The sequence below is a fragment of the Phalacrocorax carbo genome, chromosome 3 (assembly GCF_963921805.1).
Source record: "Phalacrocorax carbo chromosome 3, bPhaCar2.1, whole genome shotgun sequence".
Taxonomy (NCBI): domain Eukaryota; kingdom Metazoa; phylum Chordata; class Aves; order Suliformes; family Phalacrocoracidae; genus Phalacrocorax; species Phalacrocorax carbo.
The window spans coordinates 55,841,996-55,869,990 of record NC_087515.1 but is presented as its reverse complement, the minus strand read 5'-3'; the positions used below and the strand labels follow the sequence as shown (position 1 = coordinate 55,869,990).

At 37.0% G+C, this 27,995-nt stretch overlaps 1 protein-coding gene across 5 annotated transcripts in view; it reads left to right on the top strand.

Moving 5' to 3' along the window:
• The window catches only part of SHPRH (SNF2 histone linker PHD RING helicase), a 65,058-nt gene that overhangs the window by 29,596 nt on the left and 7,467 nt on the right, over window positions 1-27,995 (top strand). For 2 of the 5 annotated variants that reach the window (XM_064446985.1, XM_064446986.1), the window contains exons 16-30: window positions 5-94; window positions 2,317-2,424; window positions 3,403-3,545; window positions 6,350-6,523; window positions 6,848-6,910; window positions 8,042-8,267; window positions 11,918-12,061; window positions 13,313-13,414; window positions 14,267-14,338; window positions 16,158-16,346; window positions 20,546-20,638; window positions 21,206-21,292; window positions 21,741-21,919; window positions 23,983-24,063; window positions 25,200-25,939. In XM_064446985.1, the coding sequence (XP_064303055.1) occupies window positions 5-94; window positions 2,317-2,424; window positions 3,403-3,545; window positions 6,350-6,523; window positions 6,848-6,910; window positions 8,042-8,267; window positions 11,918-12,061; window positions 13,313-13,414; window positions 14,267-14,338; window positions 16,158-16,346; window positions 20,546-20,638; window positions 21,206-21,292; window positions 21,741-21,919; window positions 23,983-24,063; window positions 25,200-25,296 (1,848 nt within the window). In that variant the 3' untranslated portion in view covers window positions 25,297-25,939. Of the gene's footprint in view, window positions 1-4; window positions 95-2,316; window positions 2,425-3,402; window positions 3,546-6,349; window positions 6,524-6,847; window positions 6,911-8,041; window positions 8,268-10,691; window positions 10,808-11,917; window positions 12,062-13,312; window positions 13,415-14,266; window positions 14,339-16,157; window positions 16,347-17,048; window positions 17,223-20,545; window positions 20,639-21,205; window positions 21,293-21,740; window positions 21,920-23,982; window positions 24,064-25,199; window positions 25,940-27,995 lie in introns of those variants that run through there. The other 3 variants (XM_064446988.1, XR_010372167.1, XM_064446989.1) reach the window with 3 other exon arrangements.

Below are 27,995 nucleotides of genomic sequence, written 5' to 3'. Positions count from 1 at the left end.
TTAGAGACTTCATTCTACACACAATTTGATGGAATTGTTGGCAAAGCACCCTGGAATTCCCCCAACTTTGCGTGATAGCCGACTTGCAGAAGAGGTGAATGTTGTTTGTTTTTATAGAAACACATTCTGAAGAGCACCTTTGTATTTTTTAAAAATCCTTCAGTATTTTCTCTAACTAAAGAAATATCATTAAATAGCTTTAAAGTTAACTATGTACATTTCCCTTCAGGTTAGTAAAATCAAGGGTTGTTTAGCATGTGAGATGAGAGCAGAAACGTCCAGTAAAATGCTGCTGTTCTGAATGCTTGGTCATCTCTGTTATGTTGTGAGTGTGCTTTATGGAAGTTTTAATAAATTCTATCTCTCAAATATGACTTCTCCACCCCCACAATGTTCTTGTGGAAATAACTTACATAGATGTTACTGGTAAAGAATGCACCATCTTGAATCCTTTTGAGTTCTTTATTTCCTCACATTTTCTTTAGCTGTACTCATTTTAACTGCAGATAGTCAGAATCTTCTCTATGTGGAGTTTATTTTTCTTGCATAGGTGCCTTCCATTCCAAAATGCTTCCCCATCTCCTAGTCAATATAAGCTACTACTGTCTAATGCATCTTTTCAACCTTGCCTTGAAGCTGTTTTTCTACCTCTCTTTTTGGTTCTGTGTACACTACTGATAATATCTTTTTTGGAACCTTCTTGAGAAGGTTTCCGATTTGCGGTGTTCTTCGTAGAAGAATTTATTGCCAAACCATAGTTTGCCAGTGGTGTCTGTCCAGGCTATCCCTGTGTTACTTATTGTACTCACATGCCCTACAGCAACTGGTTCATCCCTGTCACTCTTGTACTGCCTAAACATCTATAAAGGTTGACCATCTTTGGCCAAATAAGCAGGCCACTGCATGTTACTTCCTGTGTGCATAAGCCTGTTTATATCCATAATCTTAAACGGGGAAATATCTGGTAAGACAGCTGGGATCACTGTTCCCTACTGGTTACCTGTAGTGGACATATGGACCAGATCTGCAAAAGAATATTGTTATTGTGGCATCATTTGGGTTGGAACGGGCCTCTCCCTCAGAGCAGGGTCAACGCTGATTTCTGATCAGGTAGCTCAGGGCTTTATCCCATTGGGCCGTTAAATCCTCCAAGGAAAGAGATTTCACATCTTATCTCAGCAACCTGTTCCAATACTTCATAATCCTCACGGGAGGGCGGAGGGACAAATCACGTAGAACCTCCCGTTCCAAGTTATAGCCGTTGTCCCTTGTTCACTTGCCATGTACTTTAGTGATGTGCCCAGCTCCCTCTTCCTGGTGACTTTCTCCTGGCTGCTGGAAGGCTATTTTGAACCGTCTAAGCCTTTCTTCTCCAAGCTGGACAAGCAGAGTTCTTTCAGCCTCTCCAGTTATATGGTGGTATTCAGTATCTATCTTATTTTGTGGGCATCTTGTGAGATTATTTTAATGCAAATTCTGTGCATAGGTATAATTTTTTTCTGTTTTAATGAGACTTGCTCTCTTAAATATTTAAAGAATTTTTTACCAGGCTTTATAGAAATATTGCCCATTTTTATTGACCTGTAACTCTAGCAGTTTTTTTATATCACCTTCTCCTGACATTATTATAAAGAGGAGGATAGGAAAATTTGTATTTTGCTTAAAATGTGAAGCAGAGATTTGTTTTTCATAGCTATCGTTTGCCAGTAGCTCATCCAAATACCTGAGAGTCCTGTCTACTTATGGTAAACTGAGCTCCATCTGCAACAATAATATAATTATCTGATAGTAGCAAACCAAAAGAAGAAATACTTTTATTGAAAAGTTACATCTGATGCAACTAAAATTAATGAAATTTAAACCTTTCTTGTTATTTTATGGGTACGTTTTATAAGTAAGTAAGTTAAATTATCCTGTTCTCAGATTGTTCTAGGATCTTTTTATTGTTTACTTATTCAACACAATGTATTTTAATGTACAGAGAAGTAAGAATTTTGAGTTATATTGCAGTTGCCTTTTTTTTTTTTAATTTGTAATGCAGTGTATTCCTATTGTGTTGTATGGGGTTATCCAAAAGCAAAATTGCATAGTTAGCATGTTTGTTTTAGTTTGTCTTCTCAAATGTTTTTTTGACTTACTAATAAATGGTAGATTCTAGAGAAAAAACTTAATGCTAAATATTGCTTATGAATTAAATTGGATAGCATGTAGGTAGCTAACCATTTTAAAACACTACGGTACTGGGGAGTTTTTGCATTTTCATGTATTCCTCATAAATATGAATTGTGCGTAACTTAAGCTCTCATTTTCATACAGGCAGAACAACTTCGACAGCATTATATGAGTAAATCCAATGCAGAAGTTGCAGAAGCCCATCAGGCCTTACAGCCAGTTCTTCAGACCATTCGGGAGCTCCAGAGAAAGGCAGGTACCTCTTACATACTTTGTCTCTGAATTTTGAGATATCTTTTTTTTAATATTTTATTCATGTGTTTATTCAGAACTCCAGCTGTTTATTACCTCTAATGTTTCTTTGAAGGTCTGTTTGGAATGGGACTTTGGCAGCATGTATGCACACGCACACATAGCCCCAAAACATATCCCGTGTTCCTTGCATAAAGAGCCACACAGATGACTAAAACAAGAAGTACATGGTGGGATGATTCCAGTAAACTTCAACACCATGCTTGATTTTTATATTGACTGTGTTTCACTTGTAATTTAGGTAATTAAGTTATAGGTCTTGGCTTTGAAACATTTCTGTGGTGTATCAGATGGTATTTCAGTTACTTCAAAAGGAGCTGTTCTCTGACATGCATTTGGCCATTGTGCTTAAGGCTTCATTGTGCTCAGTCAATATGACAATTCAGGTTTCATGGGAAGGTGCAAGCCCTTAATGAACTGATGAACATCTGAGCTGAAATACTGCTTGTCACTTGCATAAAAGTGAAGACATAATAAAGAAATGGGGCAAATGGCACGAGGAAGTAAACCTCTGCATCTTCTTTCACTGTGTAAAAGGTCACTTCAGTGTTGCTCTTCCTTAATTTCACAGAGATCTTCCATTCTCTGATTAAATGATCCTTTCATCTTTTTTTGAGAGAGAGAGAGAGAAACTTTGATTTTACAGTATCTCTATGTGGCTGTTCTGTGTAGATGGCCTCGGTGAATCTAACTGTACTGAAGCAAGGTGTGGAAGTAAATGAGAATGTAGAAAATTTCTTAATCATGTATTCACTTAAACAGGAAAGAGAATATTTTTAAACATACTCTCATCTTCCACTTCCCATGGAATTTACCAGTCTGTGTTTGAGTATGGCCTAGAGAGCAGTATAAGACTCTGCTGCAGTGAATAAATTGTTTGCTGAAAGTTCATGCGTAAGTCTGTTCTTTTGCATGCAGATACATTCAGGTTCTCCTTGGTGGTTGGATGTCATCCAGACAGCAATACAGTATGCCATCGATGAGGAGCTTGTTCAACGTGTGCGAAACGAAATAACCAGCAACTACAAACAGCAGATTAATAAACTCTCCATGGCAGAGAAGTAAGAGAATAGCTAAAATAGGCTAATGAGTTCAGTTAAGTCTGCTCAAGTCCTCTCATCAGTTTGTGCTAACAGTTGCAATTAAATAGCAGGCATTTTTGCATCAGAGCATCTGGGCAGCAATTAAGTTTCAAAAACAGTCCCCCAAAAAGTGTAACTAGATAGAAGACTTAGAAGGAAAAGCAGGAGGATTACCATTTTCTCCTAGACAAGCGTTCTTTTAAATGTTCCTTTGTGTTTTCTACTGTGGTTTTACAGTCTTCTGCACTCACGCAACTGCTGAGCAAGAAAGATTCAGAATTCATTGCATTAAAATTGAGTAAACTCCAAAGGAAACTGACTTGCTTAAATGGAGAGTAGACAGACAATATCAGAAATTCCTTGAGTAACAGCATAAATAGCATCACTGCTTTTCTGAGCAAAGAATTTTGGTTTGGTTTCATGTTAGAGAAAACAGTACCACTGTTATTGTGTGCAATTGCAGAATAATGGATTGGAAGGGACACCTGGAGGTCTCCTAGACTAACCCCCAGTTTATAGATCCAGGCCCATGCTCAGAGATCCAGCCCAATCAGGTTACACAGGGAGTTACTGAGTTTAGGGTATCTCCAAGGAGGGAGATTTCATACCCTCTATGTGAAGCCTGTTCCAGTACTTGACCTGCTTGGTGGAGGAAAAAAAAAAAAAAAGAATTAAAAATGCTTCTATCTAGTTATATCTAGTTAATATTTCCTGTGTTGCATCCTGTGTCCGTTGCCTCTTGTTCTTTCACTGTGCACCTTTGAGAAAAGTTTGGCTCAGTCTTCACTGTACCTTCCAGTTAGATAGATCTAGAAAGCAATAAGGTCTCCCCTGAGCAATCGTATTTTAAGGCCTAGATTTTAAACCCAGATTCTCTTGTAAGTTCTGTGCTCCAGCTCTGTAAGTTCATCACAGAAAAGGGAGACATCGGAAGGAGAGTGCTCTCATAGTTTAACTTCAGGCAGTTTTCTCAGATAGATGTATATTTTTTTATGTATATAAAAGCTTATATAAAAATAGAAGTATATAAATATCTAATGTGTATATAAAATGTGTAAGTTTGTATAAATTTAAATACTTGAAATATGCACAGATTTTAATTAAATATTTAAAGACATATCCTCCACTATGACTACTCTGTTATCATGATCCCAGAAGGTGACAGTTCCTTGCCCTTGCTGGAATTAAGCACATCTTTTACTTTTTAGTACTTAATATAATTCTACTGAGCAATCTAAATAAAGATACAAAACTCTATCTCTTCTTTCTTCAAAACTCAAAATTATGCTGAGAAGGAAGAAAGAATTTTTTTCTCTTCAAAATGGATATTGGGACCACCCAGCTGGAAGGTAGCTTTGCAGAAAAGGACTTTGAGGTGAGGTGGACTCCAAGTTGACCATGAGCCAGCAATGTGCCCTTGTTTGTAGCAAAGGTGGCTAATGGTATCCTGGAATGCATTATACAAAGTGTTACCAGCAGGCTGAGGGAGGGGATCATTTATGTGTACTCAGTGCCGGTGAGGTCATCCCTGGAGCACTCTGTCCAGTTCTGGGCTTTCCAGTACAACAGAGAGATGGGCATACTGGAGAGAGTCCAACGAAGGGCCAAGAAAGCGATGAAAGGACTGGAGCATCTCCCAATTAAAAAGAGGTTGAGAGAGCTAGGACTGCTTTGGGGGGATCTTCTCAGTGTATATAAAAATCTAAAGAGAGGCTGCAAAAGAGATGGACCCAGGCTCTTCTCAGCATTGCCCAGTGACAGGGCCAGAGGCAGTGGGCACAAACTGAAACACAGGAAGTTCTCTCTGAACATCAGGAAATGCTTTTTTACTGTGAGCATGACAGGTTGCCCAAAGAGGTTGTGGAGTCTCCATCATTGGAGATACTCAAAAGACATCAGGGCATGGGTAACCAGCTGCAGATGACCCTGCCTGAGCAGAGGGGTTGGACAAGACAACCTCCAGAGGTCCCTCCCAACCTCAACTGGTTTGTGAGTCTGCGATATCAATGTTTCATCGTTAAGTGTTACTTGAGAATGATGGCATCTCATTCTGTACAGAATAAATTTGAGGGAAAGGATTGTTTGCATGTTCACATTGATCTCAAATGCCTATCCATCTATCTATATGCTTGCCTGTGTCATACTGGAAAAAAAAATATATTTCTTTCTCACTTGAAATTAACTATTCAGGAATTATCTTCTTAAATTGTTGCTGCTTATAGGTTGTATGACTTTGGACAAGCTATCTGCAACTCAACTGTTTATTTCATAAAATAAGGATAAAAATTAGAAGGAAGTAAGTTTATTTTAGCATATGGAATAAAAAATTAAACAGTGTCATATGGAGTATTACTGGTCAGTGGTGAAAGCAACAAGTGCTTATCCCTAGTTGAGTATAAGAGATGGTTAATCCAGGGTACAGTATGGGAGACTTTCATAAACCTGCAATATATGGCAACAGATAGTATTAACAACGGACTTGTGATTGCAATTTACATGTTTTCTCAGACTGCCTGGTTAGAAAAACTTGTCTATTTGAATTTAAAAATGCATATTGTTGTTTACCAGGCATCATCTCAGGATACAATGGAATGATTTCTAACAGTTAGCATTGCATGTAGTAGTAATACAAATTAATAACAAAATAAGCATTTGCATATGATATTAACTTCCTATGTTGTCCTATACTGCTATTTAGCTATTTCTCTTCTACTTCAAAATACTGAATTAAGTTTGGATTTGGCGCCTCGGTGTGCAATTATTTCCCTGTTTCTTTAAATCAGATTCCGTGACTGCAGAGGCCTTCAATACCTGCTCACAACCCAGCTGGAGGAAGTGAAGAAGTTCCAGAAGATAGTAAGAGAAGCAGTGAAAAACTTAGAAGGCCCTCCCTCTAAGCAGGTTATTGAGGCTGCCACTATCTGCCATTTGCGACCTGTTAGACTTCCACTTAACAAGTATGTCTTGAAACTAGAAAGTATACTTTAGAGGTGTATTATTAAATTTTCCTTCATTTGAAATAAGAAGAGATTAAAGTGTTTATTCTGTACTCAGGGTTTATATGCACACAGTTACCACAGATTCATGTGTTAGAATTAAGGCCTTACTTTGGTTTTATTCTTAAAACCTTTTCCTGTCAGTTATTATGTTGAGTATACATAAGACTTAAATTGTTCTAAGGACTTTGTGTAGTTTTATATGTTGGAATAGGGAATTACAGGAGTTACTTTGGTTTCTGATGGAATTCTCAGTGCTTCTGTTTTCTATCTTCTGTATTGCAGCTGTGTCTTTTGTAAGGCTGATGAGTTGTTCACAGAATACGAGTCGAAGCTCTTTTCTCATACGTAAGTTCATAGCTTTATAAACTTCTCACTATATAAAAAAGTGAAAGTTGGATTGTTTTATATTTTCTACTTTTAGGTTGCTGAAACAACTTCATGAACAAATTACAGCAACTTCTTGCTAGTCCCTTGATAGCAATTTTATTAGTCATGTTTAATTCTCTATGTAAATTTCATTTGAAAAAGTTGTGTACAAGGAACGAATACATGCCACTTTTTCTCAAGCCACTATAATATGACCATACATTTGAAGTGAAGTGTTGGAGTATTCAGAAAGTGTGTGTATAAATACAAGTATGCTAATTAAATGCATACTCCTGTTTGTGCAAATATTTATTTGCAGTCCAGTTGCAAATGGTATACAGTACACGTTCACAGATATTTTTTTTAAAATTTCTGTGTAATTCATAAGGTAGCAAAATTTGACTAAAGCCACAATGAGAGAGGAGATTTCAGACATGAATGTGGCTGTGAGCTGAAAGAAAGGTTGCACCAGCATGTGCTGTGAGAGAAATATGCGTAGTGGACAGTACTGAGAGGCAAAGATTACAGCCCTCTGCATGCTTTCTCTTTGACTTTTATCTTTCATATCCCTCACAACATAAAAATTGGATTCAAAAATCTTGAGAAAACATTTTGAAAAATCTTTACCAGTGGGAGCTCTGTTGCTGGAATCATTAGGCAATGTTAGCTGTTTCTGAATTAGCGCTGTCCAGGATGGAACTGGGAGGCTGTAGTGTTCTTAAATAGTGTAATACATGGCAAATTTTGCCTCAGAGTTTAACTGCAACTCTTGCTGGTTTAAGAAGTCAGAATTGCAAATTTTTTAAATGAATGTGACATTAGTCATCAGTAGCTACTGAAAGATAATAAAGATGCCTAAGCCTTTATAAAAGCCATTGATGATTTTGAGCTGACAAAATAGCATGTACAGTGATTTCATTGCTGGTACTGAGGTCACTTTGTTCAAAGCAAGCTTTTAGGATATCAAGTAATGAAATAGCTGTTTATATTTGTCTGGTTTGCTTTCTCCTTTAATCAAATATCAGAAGGCTAAAATATATGGTGAATAAGTAGAAATGGATGTGGAAGCACAAAGTCAGTGATAAGTATCATGTTGGGTTTGTTTTTAAGTGTTAAAGGCCAAATGGCAATATTTGAGGAGATGATAGAAGATGAAGAAGGGCTTGTTGATGACCGTTTGCCCACCACAAGTAGAGGACTGTGGGCGACCAGTGAAACTGAACGTGCCTTGAAAGCTATTCTCTCCTTTGCCAAAGCTCACCGAATGGATCTTAAGCTCACCGAAGAAGGCAGCGTATTTCTGGAACTCTTTGAAGCATGGAAAAAGGAATATAAGGTACAGTAAACAAGACTGTAAAACAGTTATGTAGTCCATTTAATGTAATATAAACAAATTTAAGCTGAATATGAACAAATCTAAGTTGTATTCCTGAAATTAGGGTTAGCCTACACAAAACTTTTTCACAATACTTCTTACAGGATTTGATTTAAAATGGTTTATATATGATTTAAAAGTTCGTAAAAGCTATACTGGCTACTAAGCAAATTAGTAAGCAATTTAATTGTATCTATAAAGACAGTAGAGAGATTTAACTAAACAGATGAACTTACTTAATTGCATCAGAACGTAGCAGGACTCAGCAAATTAAACATTGGTCCATTCTGTAATTCATTTTACCCTCAGTCTTTAGCTAGCTGCAGATGTCCTTTCACTATTGCTTTATTTCCTGGATCTTGTTTACCACACAGTGTAACCTGAACTAATTAGTCTCCTGTTGTTTGGGTCAGAGAGAACTACAGGAGTATACTATGGCTTTCTTCCTGCATCCTTGTGTGTCTGTGTTTCCTTGCAGTGAATACATGAATGATGGAGAAGAGGGAAGAGATGTTGCACACAAGCTTGTAAGACAAGCTGTCTTACAGCTTAGGTGTAATCAAAAGTGTTTTCTCTTGAATGCTTCCCCTCATTTTTAACTAACACAGACTTCAGCTTCAGTAGAACACATTTGGTACACTAGTGTCAGGCTTATTGACTCTTTCATATGCTTTTTTTTTTGTTCTCTGACATGAGAAGACATTCCTGTTCCTTGAAAGGTTTTCACCCCTGTGACCCTCCTGTGATTCACTGTCTCCCATAGCATCCTTACAGGCAAGCTAAGGAAGTGTGGGTTGGATGAGTGGACAGTGAGGTGGACAGAGAACTGGCTCAACAACAGAGCTCAGAGGGTCATGATCAATGGCGCAGAGTCTGGATGGAGGCCTGTCACTAGTGGTGTTCCCCAGGGGTCTGTGCTGGGTCCAGTCCTGTTTAATACATTCATCAGTGACCTGGATGATGGGATAGAGTGTAACCTCAGCAAGTTTGCTGATGATACCAAGCTGGGAGGAGTGGCTGATACACCAGGAGGCTGTGCTGCCATCCAGTGAGACCTTCACAGGCTGGAGGGCTGGGCCGAGGGGAACCTCATGAAATGCAACAAGAGCAAGTGCAAGGTCCTGCACCTGGGGAGGAACAACCCCATGCACCAGTACAGGTTGGGGGCTGACCTACTGGAAAGCAGCTCTGTTGAGAAGGACCCGGGAGTGCTGGTGGGCAGCAAGTTGACCATGAGCCAGCACTGTGCCCTTGTGGCCAAGAAGGCCAACAATATCCTGGGGTGCATGAAAAGGAGTGTGGCCAGCAGATCAAGAGAGGTTATCCTCCCCCTAGTGAGACCACATTTGGAGTACTGTGCCCAGTTTTGGTCCCCCCAGTTTAAGAAGGATGTGGAACTGCTCGAGCAAGTCCAGCAGAGAGCTACCAGGATGATCAGGGGACTGGAGCATCTCCCATATGAGGAAAGGCTGAGAGACCTGGGTTTGTTCAGCATGGAGAAGGGAAGACTATGGGGGAATTTCATCAATACTTATAAATATCTAGAGGGTGGCTGTCAGTATGATGGGACTAGGCTCTTTTCAGCAGTGCCCAATGACAGGACAAGGCCAATGGGCACAAGCTGGAACACGGGAAGTTCCACCTCAATATGAGAAAAAACGTCTTTCCTGTGAGGGTGCCAGAGCAGCGGCACAGGCTGCCCAGGGAGGCTGTGGAGTCTCCTTCCCTGGAGACATTCAAAACCCGCCTGGACACGTTCCTGTGCCCCCTGCTCTGGGTGTGCCTGCTCAAGCAGGGCGTTTGGACAAGATGATCTCAGAGTCCCTCCCAGCCCCTACTGTTCTGTGATACTGTGATCTTTCTCCCAGGCTTTCTGTTTCATGATTCTAGGAAACTGTCACTTAACTTGCTTCTTCCTAGGAGGTTTTGAAACAGTAAAGATACTTCTTGCAGAAGTATGCTGTCCAAGAATTTAAATATTTGTTATTAGCTTTAGTCCACAGAAGAGAAGATACTCTAGAGAGTGATTTACGTTATGTATGTTAGATTAATTAATGGAATTCAGGCTGTCTTTGTTTTTCTGCAAACTTGGTTGCTTACTGATCACCTACTTTTTTCAAATTGGTGGCACTATTTAGGAGTGAGACTTAATCTGGAGCTGCCTTAAAATAAAATATTAGGTTACAGTGTAACATAGTGCAAAACCTTTTTAAACAAAATGACTTCTCAATCAGCGTTTATGTATCTGACAGTTAAAGTTATTAAACACCTAATAAAGTTGTGCTGCTCTCACAAATTCAGGTCACTTGCATATGGTACCAAAATGATGACTGGAGAATAACGATCCTATAGCTGTTCTCATCCTTCATTATTTTATGCCCTCAGCTTGTAGCGGTTCACAAAAGGAGGAGGACATAAATGCCAATTTCCAAGTCATTGCTATGTGTTGGGGATTTTCTGCAGCAAGAAGGGAACACAGTCTCATTATGTCCTTTTACTTTAGGAAACAAAAGGTGGGACTAATATGCCAATGAAAATTAAAATAGTGCCGTTACGATTTCATCTGTCATGACCTGGAAATACTGATTCAATTGTCCATACTACTATAATCAACATTGAGCTACAGGGTTGATAATCTGTAAAATAGCCCTTAAATCTAAAACAAGCTTGCTCTTTTTTAAGAACAAGTAATTTTAGCTTTGTTTCCCCCTGATCTATTTTAGTTTCCTTAGTTTTGGTGGAGTAAGCTCCTTTCAGTCCTTACCCTGTATGCCAGATTTAATACAGAATAATTTTATGTTTGTAATGAGGCATAGCTGAAAACAAGTCTTTCTTGAGCTAAAAGAAAAGCCCCAAACAACCATCACACCCTCCAGCAAATGACTGTTTAGAAATATCTTTACAACTGAAAAATCAGAAATCAACAAATAGTAATTTTTGGCATTTGAAAAAGGCCTTAGAATTTCAGTAAGATCACTGAAGATTTTTTAATAAAATACATAAATCTTGGAAAGATTGGAAAGCTTGGGAAGAAGCATTTTACAGTAATATCAGTAGTTCAAAAATGTCAGTTTATATATATAGTATATTTCCAGTTGTAGCCATTTCTTTTGTAGAAAGCCAGAATTTACTTTTTCTTGGGAGAACTGAATCTATCATCTTCACCTTGTGCTCATCTATGCTTTTATCAAGACCACTCAAACATTTCTTTAAAACATACTTCATCTTTAAGAAGCAGTCTTAGTACTTTTTGAAATTGCTTAATCATTTTCCTTATTTTATTCAGCATTTGCCTAGTCTTGCAAGGCATGCAAGGCATTTTGTTTCTGAACTTTTAGTTGCAGTAGTTATGGTAATAGTAATAGTTGTAGAAGAAATGAGAGCGAGCTCTTCATAGTTGTTCATAAAGAGAGGCTGGAAGAGAAAGCAGGCAAGATGATCTCTATACTGTTTGTTTTCCTTTGTAATTTGTTGTTGTGGTGGTTCAATTACTGTAAAGAAATATTATCCCTTACTCCAAAAAGATTTTCACATTATCCATTGAACAGCAGAGTCATGTAAAGGGAACCCAACTCAGTTCTGCTGCTAATTTGTTTAGGCTTTTCTTACAGTTACTTCATGAATATTGGATGGTACTGAGAGATCATGTGTCTGCTATTGATGAACTGGCAATGGCTACAGAACGGCTAAGAGTGCGTCATCCTGATGAGCCAAAACCAAATCCCCCAGTTCTCCACATCATAGAACCGCATGAGGTAAAGTACTTGGCAGGAAAGAAGTAGTTTTTTTCTGAAAGAACCTACCTCCTACAAAAAGAAAACCTGTATTTAGATCTATGTATAAGGTCTATTATATGCCTGTCTTTCCATTTCATAATGCATTGGTGGAGTAAAGAGTTCCTATCCATTGCTACATTCAGTATATGGGCCTTTTTGAGCTTGTAACTCTTATTTTGATACATTTTAGTTAGCCTTCTGACTGTAAGAGCGGAGTGTTTCCAGAAGACTGCTGTTCTTCCAACAGCACGTGAATGGCTCTGGGACCTTTCTCTACAATTGCCCAGTTTTCCAGGCTGGTGGAAAATTAAGTTGACCTGATTTCTCACCCATATTGCTACTTTCCACAAGGACCTAAAAAAAAAAAAGCAGTGAAAACCTAAAAGACAAATCTTTTTTCAGTATCTTGGAATTTCTGAACCACGTCTGAGAGACTTTCTGTTTGTGAAAATGCTGGGTTGATTTAACCTTTTTTTTTTTTGCCTTTTTTCAGTGAGATTCAGTGTTAGATAAAAGTGCTTCTTTTCTTTCTGAAGGGAAATAGATATTTCATCTGTGTATTAAAGCAATTTTTAAAATGGAGCACTTTGCTTAACAAGTGTTTAACAAAGTAAGATTTATGTATGTATTTGCAATGATAAAAGACACACCCATTACTTTGGTCTTCATCTTTTGGGTGCTTGCCTCTCTTCTGCAGTATTAATAACTGCACCACTACCAACTGCAGTTAATATAAAGAGGAGCCAGCTTCATGTTTCTGTCTTTGTATAGGTTAAATGAAAAGTGAAAGCTTCTAAGAAGTATGAAGTAATTGTTTCTTACACATTGTTTTTGGAACCAGTGGTAGAGTCTAGGATCTATTTGGCTCTAAGAAGATACATGATAAATTGAATTAAATTTGAAAAAAACTTTTTAAAAATTAAGTTTCTTTTAAATTGGTTTTGTCTCTGGAAAGAACCAATAATGCAAATAAAATAAAGAGCAAATTTGTATGCCTCCTGGGTCTCAGCCCATTCACAGTACGGTGTTCATACTGGGTACAGGAAAGGAATAGATAATCGATTTTGCTTGGGGAGAACCGCACCTTAAATTTACAGAATGATCTGATCTTTTATCTCTCCCTGGTAAATTATTCAGTTGCAATTTGCAAAAAAAAGAATTTAAGTCATATTGTGAAACTTAACTTATTTTTTCATTTTTTTTAATATCTGTTTAATACTGTTTCCATAGGTAGAGCAAAATCGAGTGAAACTTTTGAATGACAAGGCAGTTGCCAAATCACAACTTCAAAAGAAACTGGGACAACTTCTGTACCTCACTAATCTGGAGAAAGTAAGGTTCACAGTTCCTTGGTCTTTACCAAAGTGATGTAATCTATTTACCTAGTAGAAGAAACCTACCATTATTTTTATTTAAAACTTAAATTTTAAAGAAAAAGCATTTTCTGTAAAGATTGATTACATGTTGGAATATAGCGTGTTGTTCTTTGTTACTGCATAGTCATGAAGTTATTACATTATATCTTTTGGCTATTTGCTTAGTTACGATGAACTAGTTATAGATAGATATAAAACAACAAACTAGTTTTAGATAGTTAAAACTTTCATTCAAACTAACTGGGCCATGTTTAGTAGAAGTATTGTAAAATTATGTACCTCTCCACATACCCTTGCTATTTTACTAAGCACTTACCTTCCTAAACAGAAAGACAAGCAGGTCTGTGGGTTAAGTAAGTGTTAAAAACAAAACCAAAAAAACCCCAAACCCCACGTATGTTACATTATTATAGTCGTAGTGTTCAAGGAAGTACAATTATGCTTAAGTAAGAATAGTTAAGCATGATTACATGTATTTAAGTCTTTTTACAACAATGTAAAGCTGACAGAAAATATGAGGAGTTTCTTGTTTGAAGTTTGTATTTTACTAGGATTTTTCAAAGCTGTAGTAGAGATGCAGATGCTGTCTGAAGGACTGCAGTATGAACAGTGCTCCTTTTACTTATCATAAATTTTTATTTTAATTCCTCAAGCTCATGAATTCCTTATCAGGAATGATGTCTTTTAACTTGCTCACACACTTTTTTAAGGACTTCATTATTAATTCTTTCTAGAAGCTTGTTTTAAACATAGAATAACTTTTTATTTGTTGGAACACAAAGTTCTGGGTTTTTTTCCTATTTTACAGTCTCAGGATAAAACTACTGGGGGAGTTAACCCAGAACCATGTCCAATCTGTGCACGTCAACTAGGAAAACAGGTAAGATATTTAGTTAGCAGGTTTTGATTTTTAGAACATCTTTACCTAGATCTGAGTCAGTTGTGTGTCAAATTTTCAACATCTGATTTTAAATGAACGTTGTATTGAAACAGGAAATAAACCCTTTCCTGTGGAGTGCCAGCCGGTCTCTCCCCTGAAATAACATCTTGCTCAGTCGCAAGCCCCTCTACTGGCTTTAGCTGTTGACATCAATGCTTAAGTGTTTTGACAGAAGTGTTCCAAAAATATGTGTTGCTGATTGTTTTATAACTCTGAAGTTTTGCTTTCGTACTTTTGTCAGAAGAATTTCTTTGCCATTTATAAGCTAATAATATGAAGAAATAGATAAGCTTCTGTAGTATACTATTGCATTTTACTGTAACTGCTCTTATTGATAGTATTTTTTTTCTTCTAGACTTCAAAGAAATGGGTTTTAGCTACTTAAACAGTAGTAAAAAACGATAGAATAAAGACTGGCAAGCGGGATTTCTTTTCCCACCACTTACCTCCTGAACTGCAGGAGTTGAAATTTAAGTGAGGTTTAATCAAACCTGATCTATATAGTAAAGTACAAAGCCATAGTTTATACTTTACTTACCATGGATTAGATAAAATCCTGAAAGGACTCTGGTACAGTCAAACTAAATCAGCTCTTTTTTTAGCATACCTGTTTGAAGGTATGTTAACTTCTGTTAGCTTTATAGATGTGTCTAAGTGTGAACCACTGTCCTGCCACATTTCCAAAATCCCCTCTGTGCTTTTCTTCCCAGGGTGAAACAGGTTTTTACAGAGGACAGTTGCTTGCCCTGTTAACTGCCATTATGCTTCATCTCTGAGCTGGAGGAGCTCACTGAAAGGAAAAACAATCTTTTCTTTAACTTTGTCTCAGACTGCCACTTGAAATGATAGTAGCCCTATGTTGCAAGGACATTCTAAAACGCTTTGGATCCTGTTTCTGCATGATTCAAAGAACCTTACAAAGCCTAAAAGATATTTCACTTGATAATCAGTTGTTTAGTCAATTCCCTCTGCTACTTGGACTCATGAAAACTGTTGGGGTTTTTTTTCCCTCTTAGAATGGCGTATAGAACAGAATACTACAGAGTAATACCCTATTTCTAGGTGCAGAAACATTGGTTTACAAATCACTTCTCTGATAAGGAAGGTCACGGCTGACAAGTAGATGTTCTAGGCCCTCAAAAGAAGGACAGCTTCTGCAGTTCAGTCTTCTGTTTCTAATGCATTCTGTCAAAAAAATATTAAGCCTCTCTGTTCAAAATCTTCTTTCTTCTTAAATCCAAAAATGTTGTCTGGGACTTAACTATATGTAAAAATTAAAGCACTTGCTTTTGGACTTTATTAAAAAAGGCTTATCTAAGTATGAATGTAAGATAAAGACTTTTACAGAATACAATACAAACATTTGTGTAATTTCAAAAAAACAGTTGTAAATACTTAATCTGTGTACTTAACCTATGCATTAAGAATCATAATTCATAGAAATGAAAGAGTAATATCTTTCTTCAAGTTTAAAATTGGTAAACTGCAGAAAATGAACAAAAAATGCAAAGAATTTCTGTGGATCATGAATCTTCCTGTGCTGGAAAACTTTGAAATCCAGGCTTTTTGGCAGCTCGAGTGCTAAAAACTCTAAAATTCTTCAATTCTAATCTGATGAGTTTCATGAAAATAATGTAATGTTTCTATGAAAATGTAATTTCTCGTTTATTAGTACACTGGTTTTCTTCTGCAGTGATCTGAAACTGATACTGTGTTGCGATTCTTTTTTTGTTTTGGTTTGGTTTTATTCTTTGCATAGTGGGCAGTCCTGACGTGTGGACATTGTTTTTGTAATGAGTGTGTAGCAATCATCATAGAACAGTACAGCGTTGGCACCCGCCGGAGCTCAATTAAATGTGCCATTTGCAGGCAGACAACATCTCATAAAGAAATATCGTATGTCTTCACTGCAGAAACTGCAAATCAGGAGGATGATATTCCTGTAAAGGTACGTTGTTTATATGAGCTTTGTGGCCCAAACTTTCAGCAGTGCATATTTTGTTTGAAAAATCAGAAGGAAAACTTCAGAAAAACTATTACTGCTTCTTGCCTATCTGCTGCTTAAACTTGTTGGTATTTTGATTAAAGCCTCACTGACTGGGTGTATATACACCTACTGAAAAGATGACTGTTGAATAAAGCGTGAGTTTTGGTCTTAAAACTGCTCCCTACCTAGGCAACCTCTTCCTCAAGGCTTTCCACTGACAGTGTACGATGTTGAAGGCTGGTAGCTGTATTTTCCACTGTGACTTTCTGTGTTTATTCCTTTTAGCCTGGCTTTCTAAGGAGACAGTCTTTTCATTGCACTATCTTAGACTTCTCCCTTAATTTAGCCACCCATTAGATAATTTCAAACAACTTGACAGAGAGTCTGAGTTTCAAAGGTAATTAATTTTCTACAGGTCTTATTAAAATGGCCATCCACATAAAGGATGTCTCCTACTCAGCAAAATACTGTGGCTTGACTTTCCCTTTACTGCAAAATATACCTTAAAGTTCAAGGCTGTGGGGAAACTTCATTTGTAACTTGTGTGCCTTCCTAATGACAAAAAGTTAATGAACCTCTAGACACCAATGTGTAGGAAATCAGTTCTGATTGCACTGTTTTATCTACTTTTCTTGGTAACAGAGGGTTTTCATTGGGTTGTAGGCAGGGGTGGAGAAAGAGGCAGCATCTCCATGAGTCTTCAGCAATACCGACACATATGTAGTGAACAGATACATTTTTGCTTCGCACAAATCTGTTATAGAATAGTGTTAAACCAAAAACCTGTGGTTATTGCAGTTGTGGAAAAAAATAATTATTCTGGCCTAAAATGAAAAGGTAAGAGACTAATATTGGTAATATTCTGATTTAGATGATACTGCTATCTTTAATTAAGATATTATTGTAATACAGCTGGACATACCAATCATAGCTTTAATCTCGTTAGTCTAGTTAAAAGTAATAACATGTGCTGACAAATGTGCTGACAAAAAGTTCCATAGTATCTGTGCAAGTCTCCTTGAACCTTGCAGGTATACTAGGGTTGCTGGCCTGTACTGAAGTCAGTGCTACCATGTTCGCACTAGTTATGTCAGCCTCCCTGGACAACTGGAATTCCATTTTATGAGTAGATGCTTCCTAACTCAAATTATTAGATTTGAAGTAGTTGACACCATGTGACACCAGGGGGAGTAAATAGGCTATATTTTTGAAGTGCTACTTATTAGGGCCTCATTTCCTAAGTCCTTTTTAACAGATTATTTCCTCAGGATTTAGAGATATCACGCTGTTTCTAACAAGAAAATTTCAATTACGTTTCATAAATCATGTTAAAAAATAAAATAAAATTAATAACTAAATTTCATAAGTAGACACAGAAGGAACGGGTCATCTACTGTCCTGTGTAAAGGGGCTGTAGTGTTTTCTTGAAGTATTTCTGCATCAAAAAAATTCAGGCAAAGCAGAAATACAAGTTCTATGTGAATTCACATGTCTTCTTGGGCAAAGTCGATTCTTATTTCACAAAAAATTTACAATTTGTACTGTAGCATGTACTAACAAAACAAGCAGCGTTGTTAAAAATAAAAATTTGTACCTATTATTCCTTTAGAATCATAGAATCATAAAGGTTGGAAAAGACTTCTAGGATCATCAAGTCCAACCATTTACGCAACACTACCTTGCTTCCTAAACCATGCCCTGAAGTGCCACATCTATACGTCTTTTAAATACCTCCAGGGATGGCGACTCCATCCCTGGGGTTAACTGTTAAGGACAGTTAACAAAGGATAACTAATTTACTATGGTTTCTATAGAATACTGAGGTTAAGATCAATATCTTGCCGTATATATATGAAAATTGTGTGATTTTTTTCAGTGTTTATATTTTATTCTGAACTTTCTCAGTCCCTCTGGTCCCTTTCTGTATTCAGTACCCCTCTCTTCCCCCCCACCCCCTTCCTTCTTGCTCTTTATTGTACCAGCACTAATAATTTTAAGTTAATGACTTAGATGCAAAAGGACTACTGTAAATGGGAGGATTTTACACTGTGAGATATTACTGGCATCCCTGCATGTTTTGGTTCTGTGAAAGCTTCCAGTGTCTGGTCACTATTACAGTGGATATTGCTGGCCTGTCATCAGAGACAGAAATTGTTTGTTAGAGGGTAGTTTTGATTCTAATGTGTGCTGTTCCATAGTTAATTAGAACGAGCTAATCTGTTTATGAATACTTATCTGGATATTCAGCAAAATGACAACTCAATGTGTAAGGGTAATGAGTGGGGTAACACTTTTTTTAAGGCAGGCTGAAAACCTATCTGTTTCATCAATCCATATATACTGAGAACAAAATTGAAAATTTTTGTGTGCTGTGAACCAAAGCTCTAGCCAATTGTTAGTGCAATGACAAGTCTAATATAGTTTGTCTAATACATAATGTAAGCAGAGGGATGGAGAACTTTGCACACTTAGTTATCTTGTTTAAAAAATAGAGCAAAAAGACCGTAACCACTTTGATCATTGTACTGTTTTTTCTTTGCCATAGTTCCTCTGACTGATCTTTTACAAAGTGATGTTTGTAACACCCAGGTCACAGGAATTCTGAAGGGTGGAAAGATCAACAATGGCTAAGCTACTGTCTCTTATAGCAGGGAAAAATAAGACTTATGGTAATGTCCAAAAAAAGTCTCTGAGGAAAAGACAGAGCAGATTAGCCGGAATTGTTGTCATTGAAACACAGATGAATGGTGTCAGAAAAGCACATAAATGACCCTGGAATGTATAGGAAATTCCAGAAGTTAGTCTCAGATCTTCTAACAGAAGTTAGTTACGATTGGCAGGCAGCTGCCGTATGGCTGCACATATGTCATTCCTTCTTGCAGATCAGAACAGCTACAATAAGCATTTTTAATTGTCTATCTAACTTTTGGAAACAGTGTTAATATCTACCAGGTGTAACAGACATGCCATGAGAAAAGCTATTTTACTTCTATGTCTGTGACACAGAGTTGGAATTACTACGTAAGACCCTGGGAAATAAAGTGGTATTGCTTATTGCAGCCTTTGGTAAAACAGTGCAGAAAGTCTTTTACATGTATTTCTGGAGCATTTATTTAGCTGCCTAACATATGAATGATCAAGCAGCCCAGCAGTGGTTCCCAACTTGTGCTTAGACTGCTGACATCCTTCCCTGCCACTTCTGCAAGCAGCATAACTTCAGTAAATTTGATCTGTCATTGTAGCAGGCCAGCATAGTTAATTCAATGTTCAGAGGACAGGTGCAGACAGAAATAAAACAATATTTGTCCAGCTGAATTTAGTGCAGCTTGAAATGACTACGCATGTAAGAACTAGTAAGGAATTAAATAGGGGCTTCTTAAAAAAATATCTTAGGTAAAATTGTTGTTATACAAAATGCATACTGAAGGAAATAGGAGGAGATACCAAAGGACTGTTTCTTAGAATCCTCTTCCTGATGTAAGGGGAAAGGGAGGAGTACAGAAACCAAAGTGGACAAGAAGTAGAATGTGGCATTGGATTCATTAAGTACTGAAATACTTCTGAATGCAGAATATGAAGATATTTTCATTGCAGTGCGCAATCCTACAAGAATTAATTTAATTATATTTACCAATTTCTTACTATTTTAAAACAAGCTTCATAGTACTGAGCATAAGTTTGGTGTTGCCAGAGTGAGAAACAAAAGCAACACAAATAGCATGCAGGTAGATTTTTCATTGCCAGTTTTCAAGAGGTGTGAAGAGAGGGAAATTTAAGTGTGCATTTGGAAGGTTCTTTAAAGATTGTGCCACTAAGTTAAACCTCAGTAGGCCTAACTGGCATGTTTGGTGCAACTGCACTATCCAACGGGCTATCCATTCTGCCTCACGCAGAACTAGACAGGTGCATCTGTGTGGCACTTTGTCCTTCCATGTACCGCACCTGCTATAGTACACTGCTGATCCTATGGCAGTGCATTATAAGGCGGATATAAAAGCAGTTCAGTGCTACTTAACCTGCCCTTCCTCCAGGTTGCTGATTTTTAAATTTCTGTAAAGATATGTAAGAGTTGTAAAATAACATTATTTAATAAAGTAATGAATGTGGAAGGACTTGTTTAATATCCTACTTTACTAATGCTGTTCTTTGACTTTTCAAAGGGAAGTCACTCCACCAAAGTGGAAGCTGTGGTCCGAACACTGAAGAGAATTCAATTTAAAGATCCAGGCGCTAAATCCTTAGTTTTCTCAACGGTATTAATCACCATTTTCTGTCATGTCTTTTTGTGTGTGTGTGTGTTTAAAGTGGTCACAATATTTTCAGGAGTTAGTTTAGCTACCAAAATGTTGAGTCATTCTGTACAGCCACTTGATTGTTTTGAGAATTTGTAGGGCAGTTCACGCAACTGGGACATGAACAATGATTGTAGTCAACAGATGTAAAAGCTTGTCTCTTTAAAGGGCAAACACTTAGATTTATACGGGAGCATTAGAAATTCTAGATATTTTTAAATGTAATGTCCAGATATTTTTGATGAATTGTAAAACTGGTTTTGTGATGGCTACCAATTTCTTTTATTGAAGCTGATCTTTTTAATTACATTTCTTATTTAGTTTTATGAAAGATTCAGTTCCTGGCACACGAATATTTTTCTTTTTTTTTCCTTTTTTTTCTTTTTTTAACTTGCAAATGCAAGTATTTTGAAAGACCTTTTTATCTACTTTTTCTTAGGCAAGTTAATTAGTATATTTTAGTTGTCATTGCTGTTTGTAATGTTAAGTTGCTTTTATTGTGTTGTTTGGTTTTGGTTTTTTTTACAGTGGCAAGATGTGTTGGACATAATTTCAAAAGCTTTGTATGACAACAACATGATTTTTTCTCAGATCAATGGAATTAACAAATTTCAGGTATGTAATGGATATTTTTCTTAAAATGATTTTCAGTGGGGAAAATTACAGCTCACAGAAGTTAATTTGATCCTTTTACTTCATTGCTTTGTTTGAGAAAATGTAAGAGCAGCAAATTTGCTTGGCAGAAGCTTTGATCTCTAACTCATGAATTCTAAAAATCATAATCACAAAAAGCCACAATTCAAAGCCTTTGGCGATAAATAGTACATTCACTTTTGAGAAGGAAGGGTTGGCATGGATGTTAAAGATGAGGCACTGGTCAAAGTTGCAAGAAGTTCTTGTTTTCCTGATACCTGTCAAGTGTCTGTTCTGGGATGACAGGTCGTGGATCAGTCAGGCTGCAAGACTGTCGCTTTGGAGGCTGTAGTAGCTGCTGGAATTTCTTGAAAATACAGGGATGTCCCCCACATTCTTTATTGAGAAGCTTTTGATGTTTGCCTTTTAGGAAAATCTCTCTGCATTTAAATACGATCCAAACATCAATATTTTGCTGCTGCCTCTTCACACTGGTTCCAATGGACTAAACATCATTGAAGCAACACATGTTCTGCTTGTGGAACCCATTCTGAATCCTGCGCATGAGCTACAGGCTATTGGCAGAGTACATCGTATTGGCCAAACAAAGTAAGAGTTAAAATTACATTGAGTGGTTTAGATATGGTCCAGAATAAAACTGCATACTGTAATCAGAATAAATCTAGTTCACTGAACTTCTTAATTTTGGAGATGAGGGTATTCATACAAATCCTATTTTTGAAGATGATTGTAAAAGGGACAGAAAGATTAAAATTAGAAAAAAATTGCTGAAAATACATGATGTATGTTTTAGGGAGTTCTTCTGTGCTACAGGGGTAAGATGCAGAAGCAAATTGCATTTAGGCATTTAGGAAGAGTGTAGGCTTTTGAGTCCAAAATTCTGAAAAACCTCATTCAGCTGCTGCCCTATTTCATGTGTGCTGCAGATGCCGTAGTTTTTAACTTTGAAGTTCTACTTGTAAGCATGTCCAGAAACGTCTTAGTTTTGCATGTCTGAGCAACTCACCATTTATGTCATATGTGGCTATGTTCAAGCATGGCCCTTCCTAGTTTCCTGTAGAGGCTCCTTCTAGCTGGTCATTCCCAGCTCTGCATTAGGAGCTGCGTAAGGTTTGGGATTTTTTGGGGGGGGAAGTTGGGGGGGGGTGGTGTGTGTGATTGGGGGTTTTGTGTGTGTGTTTGGGGTTTTGTGTGTGTTTGGGGTTTTTTTTGTGTTTTGTTTGTTTGTTTTCAAAAAGGAAGTTATAGCACACACTTTTTAGAACTGATTAGAAAAACTAATCACAGTTCTGCCCTCACCCCCAACAAGATTTTTTCTGAAGATGTTAATGTCTTTGCATATCTTTTGTTTGTTTCAGTGTTGTAGATTTTAAAAGGCTGGTAATGAACACTTAACAAAGGCTTTGGAAAGTTTGTCCTGAACAGATAAGATGTATATGTTTTTCCTTAGGTTTCATGTCTCTTGAAAAAATAATAAAAAACCTTGTGCATGAAGAAGAAAATAGCTGGAATCAATTCTGGAATAATAATATTCTAGAATAAGAGTGGGGTTTATGTTCTGGCAATGGAGGCAAAGTGAGAGGGCGTGAATGAGCATGTATGTGAAAGAATGTTTATGAACAGGTGGATATTTGGGTGTGTTGGTAAAGATTTTGAATTAACCGTGAGGGCATAGGAAAGATTGATTGCAACAGCCTGCATTATAATTTTACATGATGCTGGCACAAAAGGTCTGGCAAAAACCTTGCAATAAAACCAGCAAGAATGTGTGCTGTACTACTTAAGAATAAGACTTCAGCAAGGCTTATTTGAAAGAGGGCTGTGTTCAAGTGCAGTGAGCATAAGGGAATACTCTGTTTACTTTCATTGGTGCGACTATTACCAGTTCAGTTGTTCGTATTTACTTCTCTTTTTTTGGGTAGACCTTCGCCTATGAATCACAAAGTATTCCCCCAGCATTCCTCTGTATAGTGTTACTTGCCAAAGTTTCAACTTCAGATCTGAAAACAAACCATCCAAGCACTTTCAAGGATTCGTATCTTGAAAAGTGCTTATACTGGGGAGCCTGGAGCTCTCATTTTGTTTTATGTTTATTGACATTTTGGTTTTAATGTTTTACTGGTGTTTACAGTTTCATGTTTACTGACTACAGTTACTGCCTTCTAACAAAAATTTATAGTATGTTGCCATCTTCAAGAACAATGTTGTTAAAACTCTGGGAATGAGCTTTAATTATCCATCACACTGAGCTCTGTTTCTTGGACTGACTTGTGACGATGCAGTATAAACACTGTATGTAACCAGCGGGCCAAAGTCATTTATTTAAATGACAGGCTGGGCTCTTGAGGACTGTTCGTTTATAGTAGGGACACAGAAAGCAGAACTTTGCCCAGCATCTGCTTTAGGATTTTAGTTAATACAGCTTATATTCATTTAGTGTGTGATCTGGCCAAAAGGAATTGTGTGCTCTGGGAGGCACTAAGCATCCTTAAATGTCAGCGGAAGTTGTTAATCACCTTGTAAGATTTCTTTCTGAAAATACAGAGGTGTTTTTTCAGCACTCATAATAATTAGTAGGTCTTGAACTTTGACAGTAACAGCATAACTTCTGCTCACTTCTGGTCTTGTTTTCTTCTTTTAAACACATTCAGATCTACCATTGTTCATAGGTTCCTGATAAAAGCAACAATAGAAGAGAGAATGCAGACTATGCTGAAAACTGTAGATAGAAGGTAGGTGTTGAATATTTTTAAAACATCATTATTGCACTGAAAATGAAAAGGTGGACTCAACCATACTTCTGTTGCAACTAGGTATGCATATTTTACATACAAACTTCAACTGTTCTCCTTCAAATTGTTTTGATTGATAAAAAAGTTCTAACACTTGAAAAATTGATCTTTTAACCTGGTTCCAGTAACTTGAAGCCTAAGGTATTTTAATTCTTTGGAGAATATTTTGGTTACATTTTGCATATTTTGATTCATAAAAGCCCAATTAATTAATAAACTATGATTTATCTTTTCCGTTTATCTATTTCCATTAGTGTAAAAGCATTGCAATTAATAAAGTAAATATAAAGCCTGACACTGGAGCAACAGCATCTGTTGTAAAGACATGAATTCTTTCTTGCATTGTTTTTAAATTCTACAAACCTAGTCTGTCAGTTCTGTGTCTCACAGGTTGGTTTTGCAGTCAGTGCAAGAGTTGTGCAGATGCTAGCTCATAAGTCAGTCTGGTGTGCAGACACAGAAAGCAGTTTTCATTGTGTTTATCTTTTCAAAATCTATAAGGAATGACGGACTGCGAATGGAACAAAAGTGGTACTTACATTCTTCATGCATAAAGTATGGGAGGTTTGTACCTCTTTAACTATATTGCATAGACTTAACAAATCTAGGAGGAGGTCTTAGTTTAAGAAGATTAGTTATTTTTCCAGTTTCCTGTCTGTTACAAATTATGAGACTAAAAATTTACATGCATATCTTTGGCTGTAGTTATGAAAGATTTCACCTTTAGCTTTGAAAGAATGATTTAGTCAGTTTCCAGATCTGTAAAGTAGCACTACTTTTGCGTATAAAATTCAGATAAATATGCAGTGGTTGAATGATCCAATGAAGGCTAATGTTTTGAAAGTAATATCAAACCTTATGCTTGGAAGCTGAAGCCAATCCCTTAGATGTAAAAGATGGCAAAGCAGATTATCCCATGTTCTGCTGCCTCTGCGGTGTTTGGTGTTGATCACCAAAGAGAGGTTTTCCTGCTGAGCTTCAAAGCTGAACAGTTACTGGCCTCTGAACCATGCGGTCTTTCTTCAGCTTGTTACTTGATTGCTTCTCTGATGTCTGCATGCAATTTTTTCCCACAGCCACACAAGCTCTTCCATGAAACAGTCAGAAGCCTCAGTTCTGACAGTGGCAGATTTGGCTGACCTTTTTACAGAGGAAACTGAAGAACTTGAGTAAAAACATTGGTTTGGCCTAATGAAATCAGAAAGTACCTGACCTAATAAGCACCGGTATATAATCCACTTGATCTGTCATTCCTGTAAACATCATCTAACATTTGTCTGTAACAGAGCTAGTGGAAATCGAAAAGTCTTAATTGTTACTGTTTTATTCTGTGGTGAAGTTCTTAGCAGCACTCACTTGTGATAGCACTGGAGAAAATTTGCACTTTGCACATTATACAAAAACATGGATTTTATTCCCAAAGAGCATTTGAGCTGGATGCTAAAACGGAGATCTTGGACCCTTGGTTGAGAGGATTTTTACCATCAGGTTTGATTGGCTAGTAGCTCAGTCTGAGAGCAAAATTGTGTGGGTGGTTGGGTGGGAGAGGGAAGTAGGAAAACTCAAATCTAATTTTTTTTACTGTACAAAGAATTGTTAGGAAGAATTACTGTAAATTAATGTTCTTCTAGAAAGGGCTTGTTAGCATTTAATGCAGAGTTATTGAGCGTCTTATTGGTAACACTTTAAATGACTAAACTTTACTAATAATTTGGATATTTGTATTAGGCTTTTAAATATTCATAAAGACTTGTGACAGTTATTTCATTGTTAATGCTTACTTCAAAATGATGATAATTAAATTATGCTTTTTGTATGTGTGTTGGTCTGGTAATCAGTTAAATACTCAAACTTGCTGTACATGTTTTAGCTTATTTTTGAAGCCGTGACTAATTTAGTGCTTTGTTTAAAAAAAAAAAAAGTAATGCATTTGATACAGAATTTTTTTAAAAATCAATTGGTTAAGCTGCTGATCACTTTATAGTCATTTGGTGCTTGTGTACATTTTCTCACCCTGATTTTTTTGTCTAGTTCTCCCCCTTAAAGATGCAGCAATCTAAATATTCAAAATAGATGAGATTAAGTTAGGCAGTCTAATTATTAGGTACCTAGACTAAGTTAGAGAATCAGTGGAAAGAGATGAACTCTTGTGAAACTTCATCCTTAGATATGCAAGATCACTCTACCCCATCTCTATTGACAGTAGCGAGTTTAGAAAGCAAATCTAGGCTAACTTTTAGACTGCTGAAAGTAGGCAAGGTAAATGTTAAGCCTTTTGGCATAGGTTATGGATACACTTTTGCTTAACACCATTTCTGTACATGTTACAGAAGCAAGCTCAGTTATGCAGTTGGTGTTAGACACAATTTTGTGTTTAGAGACTGGGCAAATGTATATGCATAAGGAACAGGCTACTTCCCTCAAACTAAAATATTTACTATTTCAGTAGACAGTGGGTTTTGTGTATCTTAACAATCTTACTTGAGGTTGAAATTAAAATGAGTCCTTTAAGAAATATCATCTTAGAATTTTTCCTCTAATAATATCTGCTATATAGATTTGCCATAGAGTTATTGAGCTTCTTGAGATCTGTTTTCAGTCATGCTAGATTTGAGTTGCACCATTTAGGTATTAAGCCCATCCGCATGGCAGACAAGTTTTCCACTGCTGGCAAGAAATGCGAATAGAATTTACATGAATAATATTGTATCAAGAAGTGGGGTTTTGGCATTTATAGTTCATTGTCCTTCTGGACCAATTAGATACTTTGTTCTAACAACTGTTTGAGTAAATTTACAGCCACTATATCTTTATTTCCCATATTTGTAATGCGTATTAGTCTTATTTATACATTTTTGTTTTGGAGATTACTGATTTTTTGTGGATTACAGTTTGCAGCAAGGGAAATAGAATGGATAGTAGACTTTTTTCCTAAATGAGGTTGATCAAACAGTTTCTACAGAGACTGTGACATCTCCATCCTTGAATGTATTGGGAACTCAAATGACCCCAAGCAACCTGATCCAGCTTCAAAGTTGGCCCTACTATGAGTGGTGTGTTGGACCAGATGACCTCCATGGATCCCTTCCAGCCTAAATTATTCTACAGTGTACTGGAGGATCATGCTGTACAGACACGCCAGGAACTCTGAGGGCAGCAACATTCCAGTTTCCTCATCGTTCTCAGAGAATTTTAATATTGTACAACGTGATGTGACTGAACAAGGAGCTGCTGTTCCCTCTGATAAATGATATATCTATGTTAAAAACTGTGGAAGCACACAGTGTTTACATTCATAGCTCCCATTTTAAATAACTAGATGTGGGAATAATAGTTGTCAGTGAATGTGAAGACAGAGAAGCAAACTGAAAAATATCTGCTATGAGAGGTTTCCCAAGCTCTGCAAGTCTTTGGCTTATTTATATAAAGATGGTGGTTTCATTGTTTATTTACAAAATTGTGGCTTTTGGATTCCTAACCAAAAGCATAGCTTCTCATCAAGCAGCGCTTCAGTCTTTAGTCCTGTTTCTTTTTTTTTTTTCTTTTATGCTCACATAACAGCCTGGAATGCCAGAGATCTGGTTCTAGGCACTCTCCCAACTGCCCTGGAGTGCCAGGACCTAGATCTCTGGTGTTATAATGTTAAAATATGTACAATAGTTGTGTTAAAGCACCTTTTGAAAATGGAAGGTGGAAGCACTGGAGTATTTAGCCTGTGTCAGTAGTAAAATGGATTGTTCAAATTTCAGAGACTAAATTTAAGGAATTATTTTGAAAAGAAACCAAACTGTAATTTACCACTTTTTACCATTCTTTGCAACATTCAGTTTCTTTGACAAAGGTTTTCTTTCAGATGGCTTAAGACACCTCAT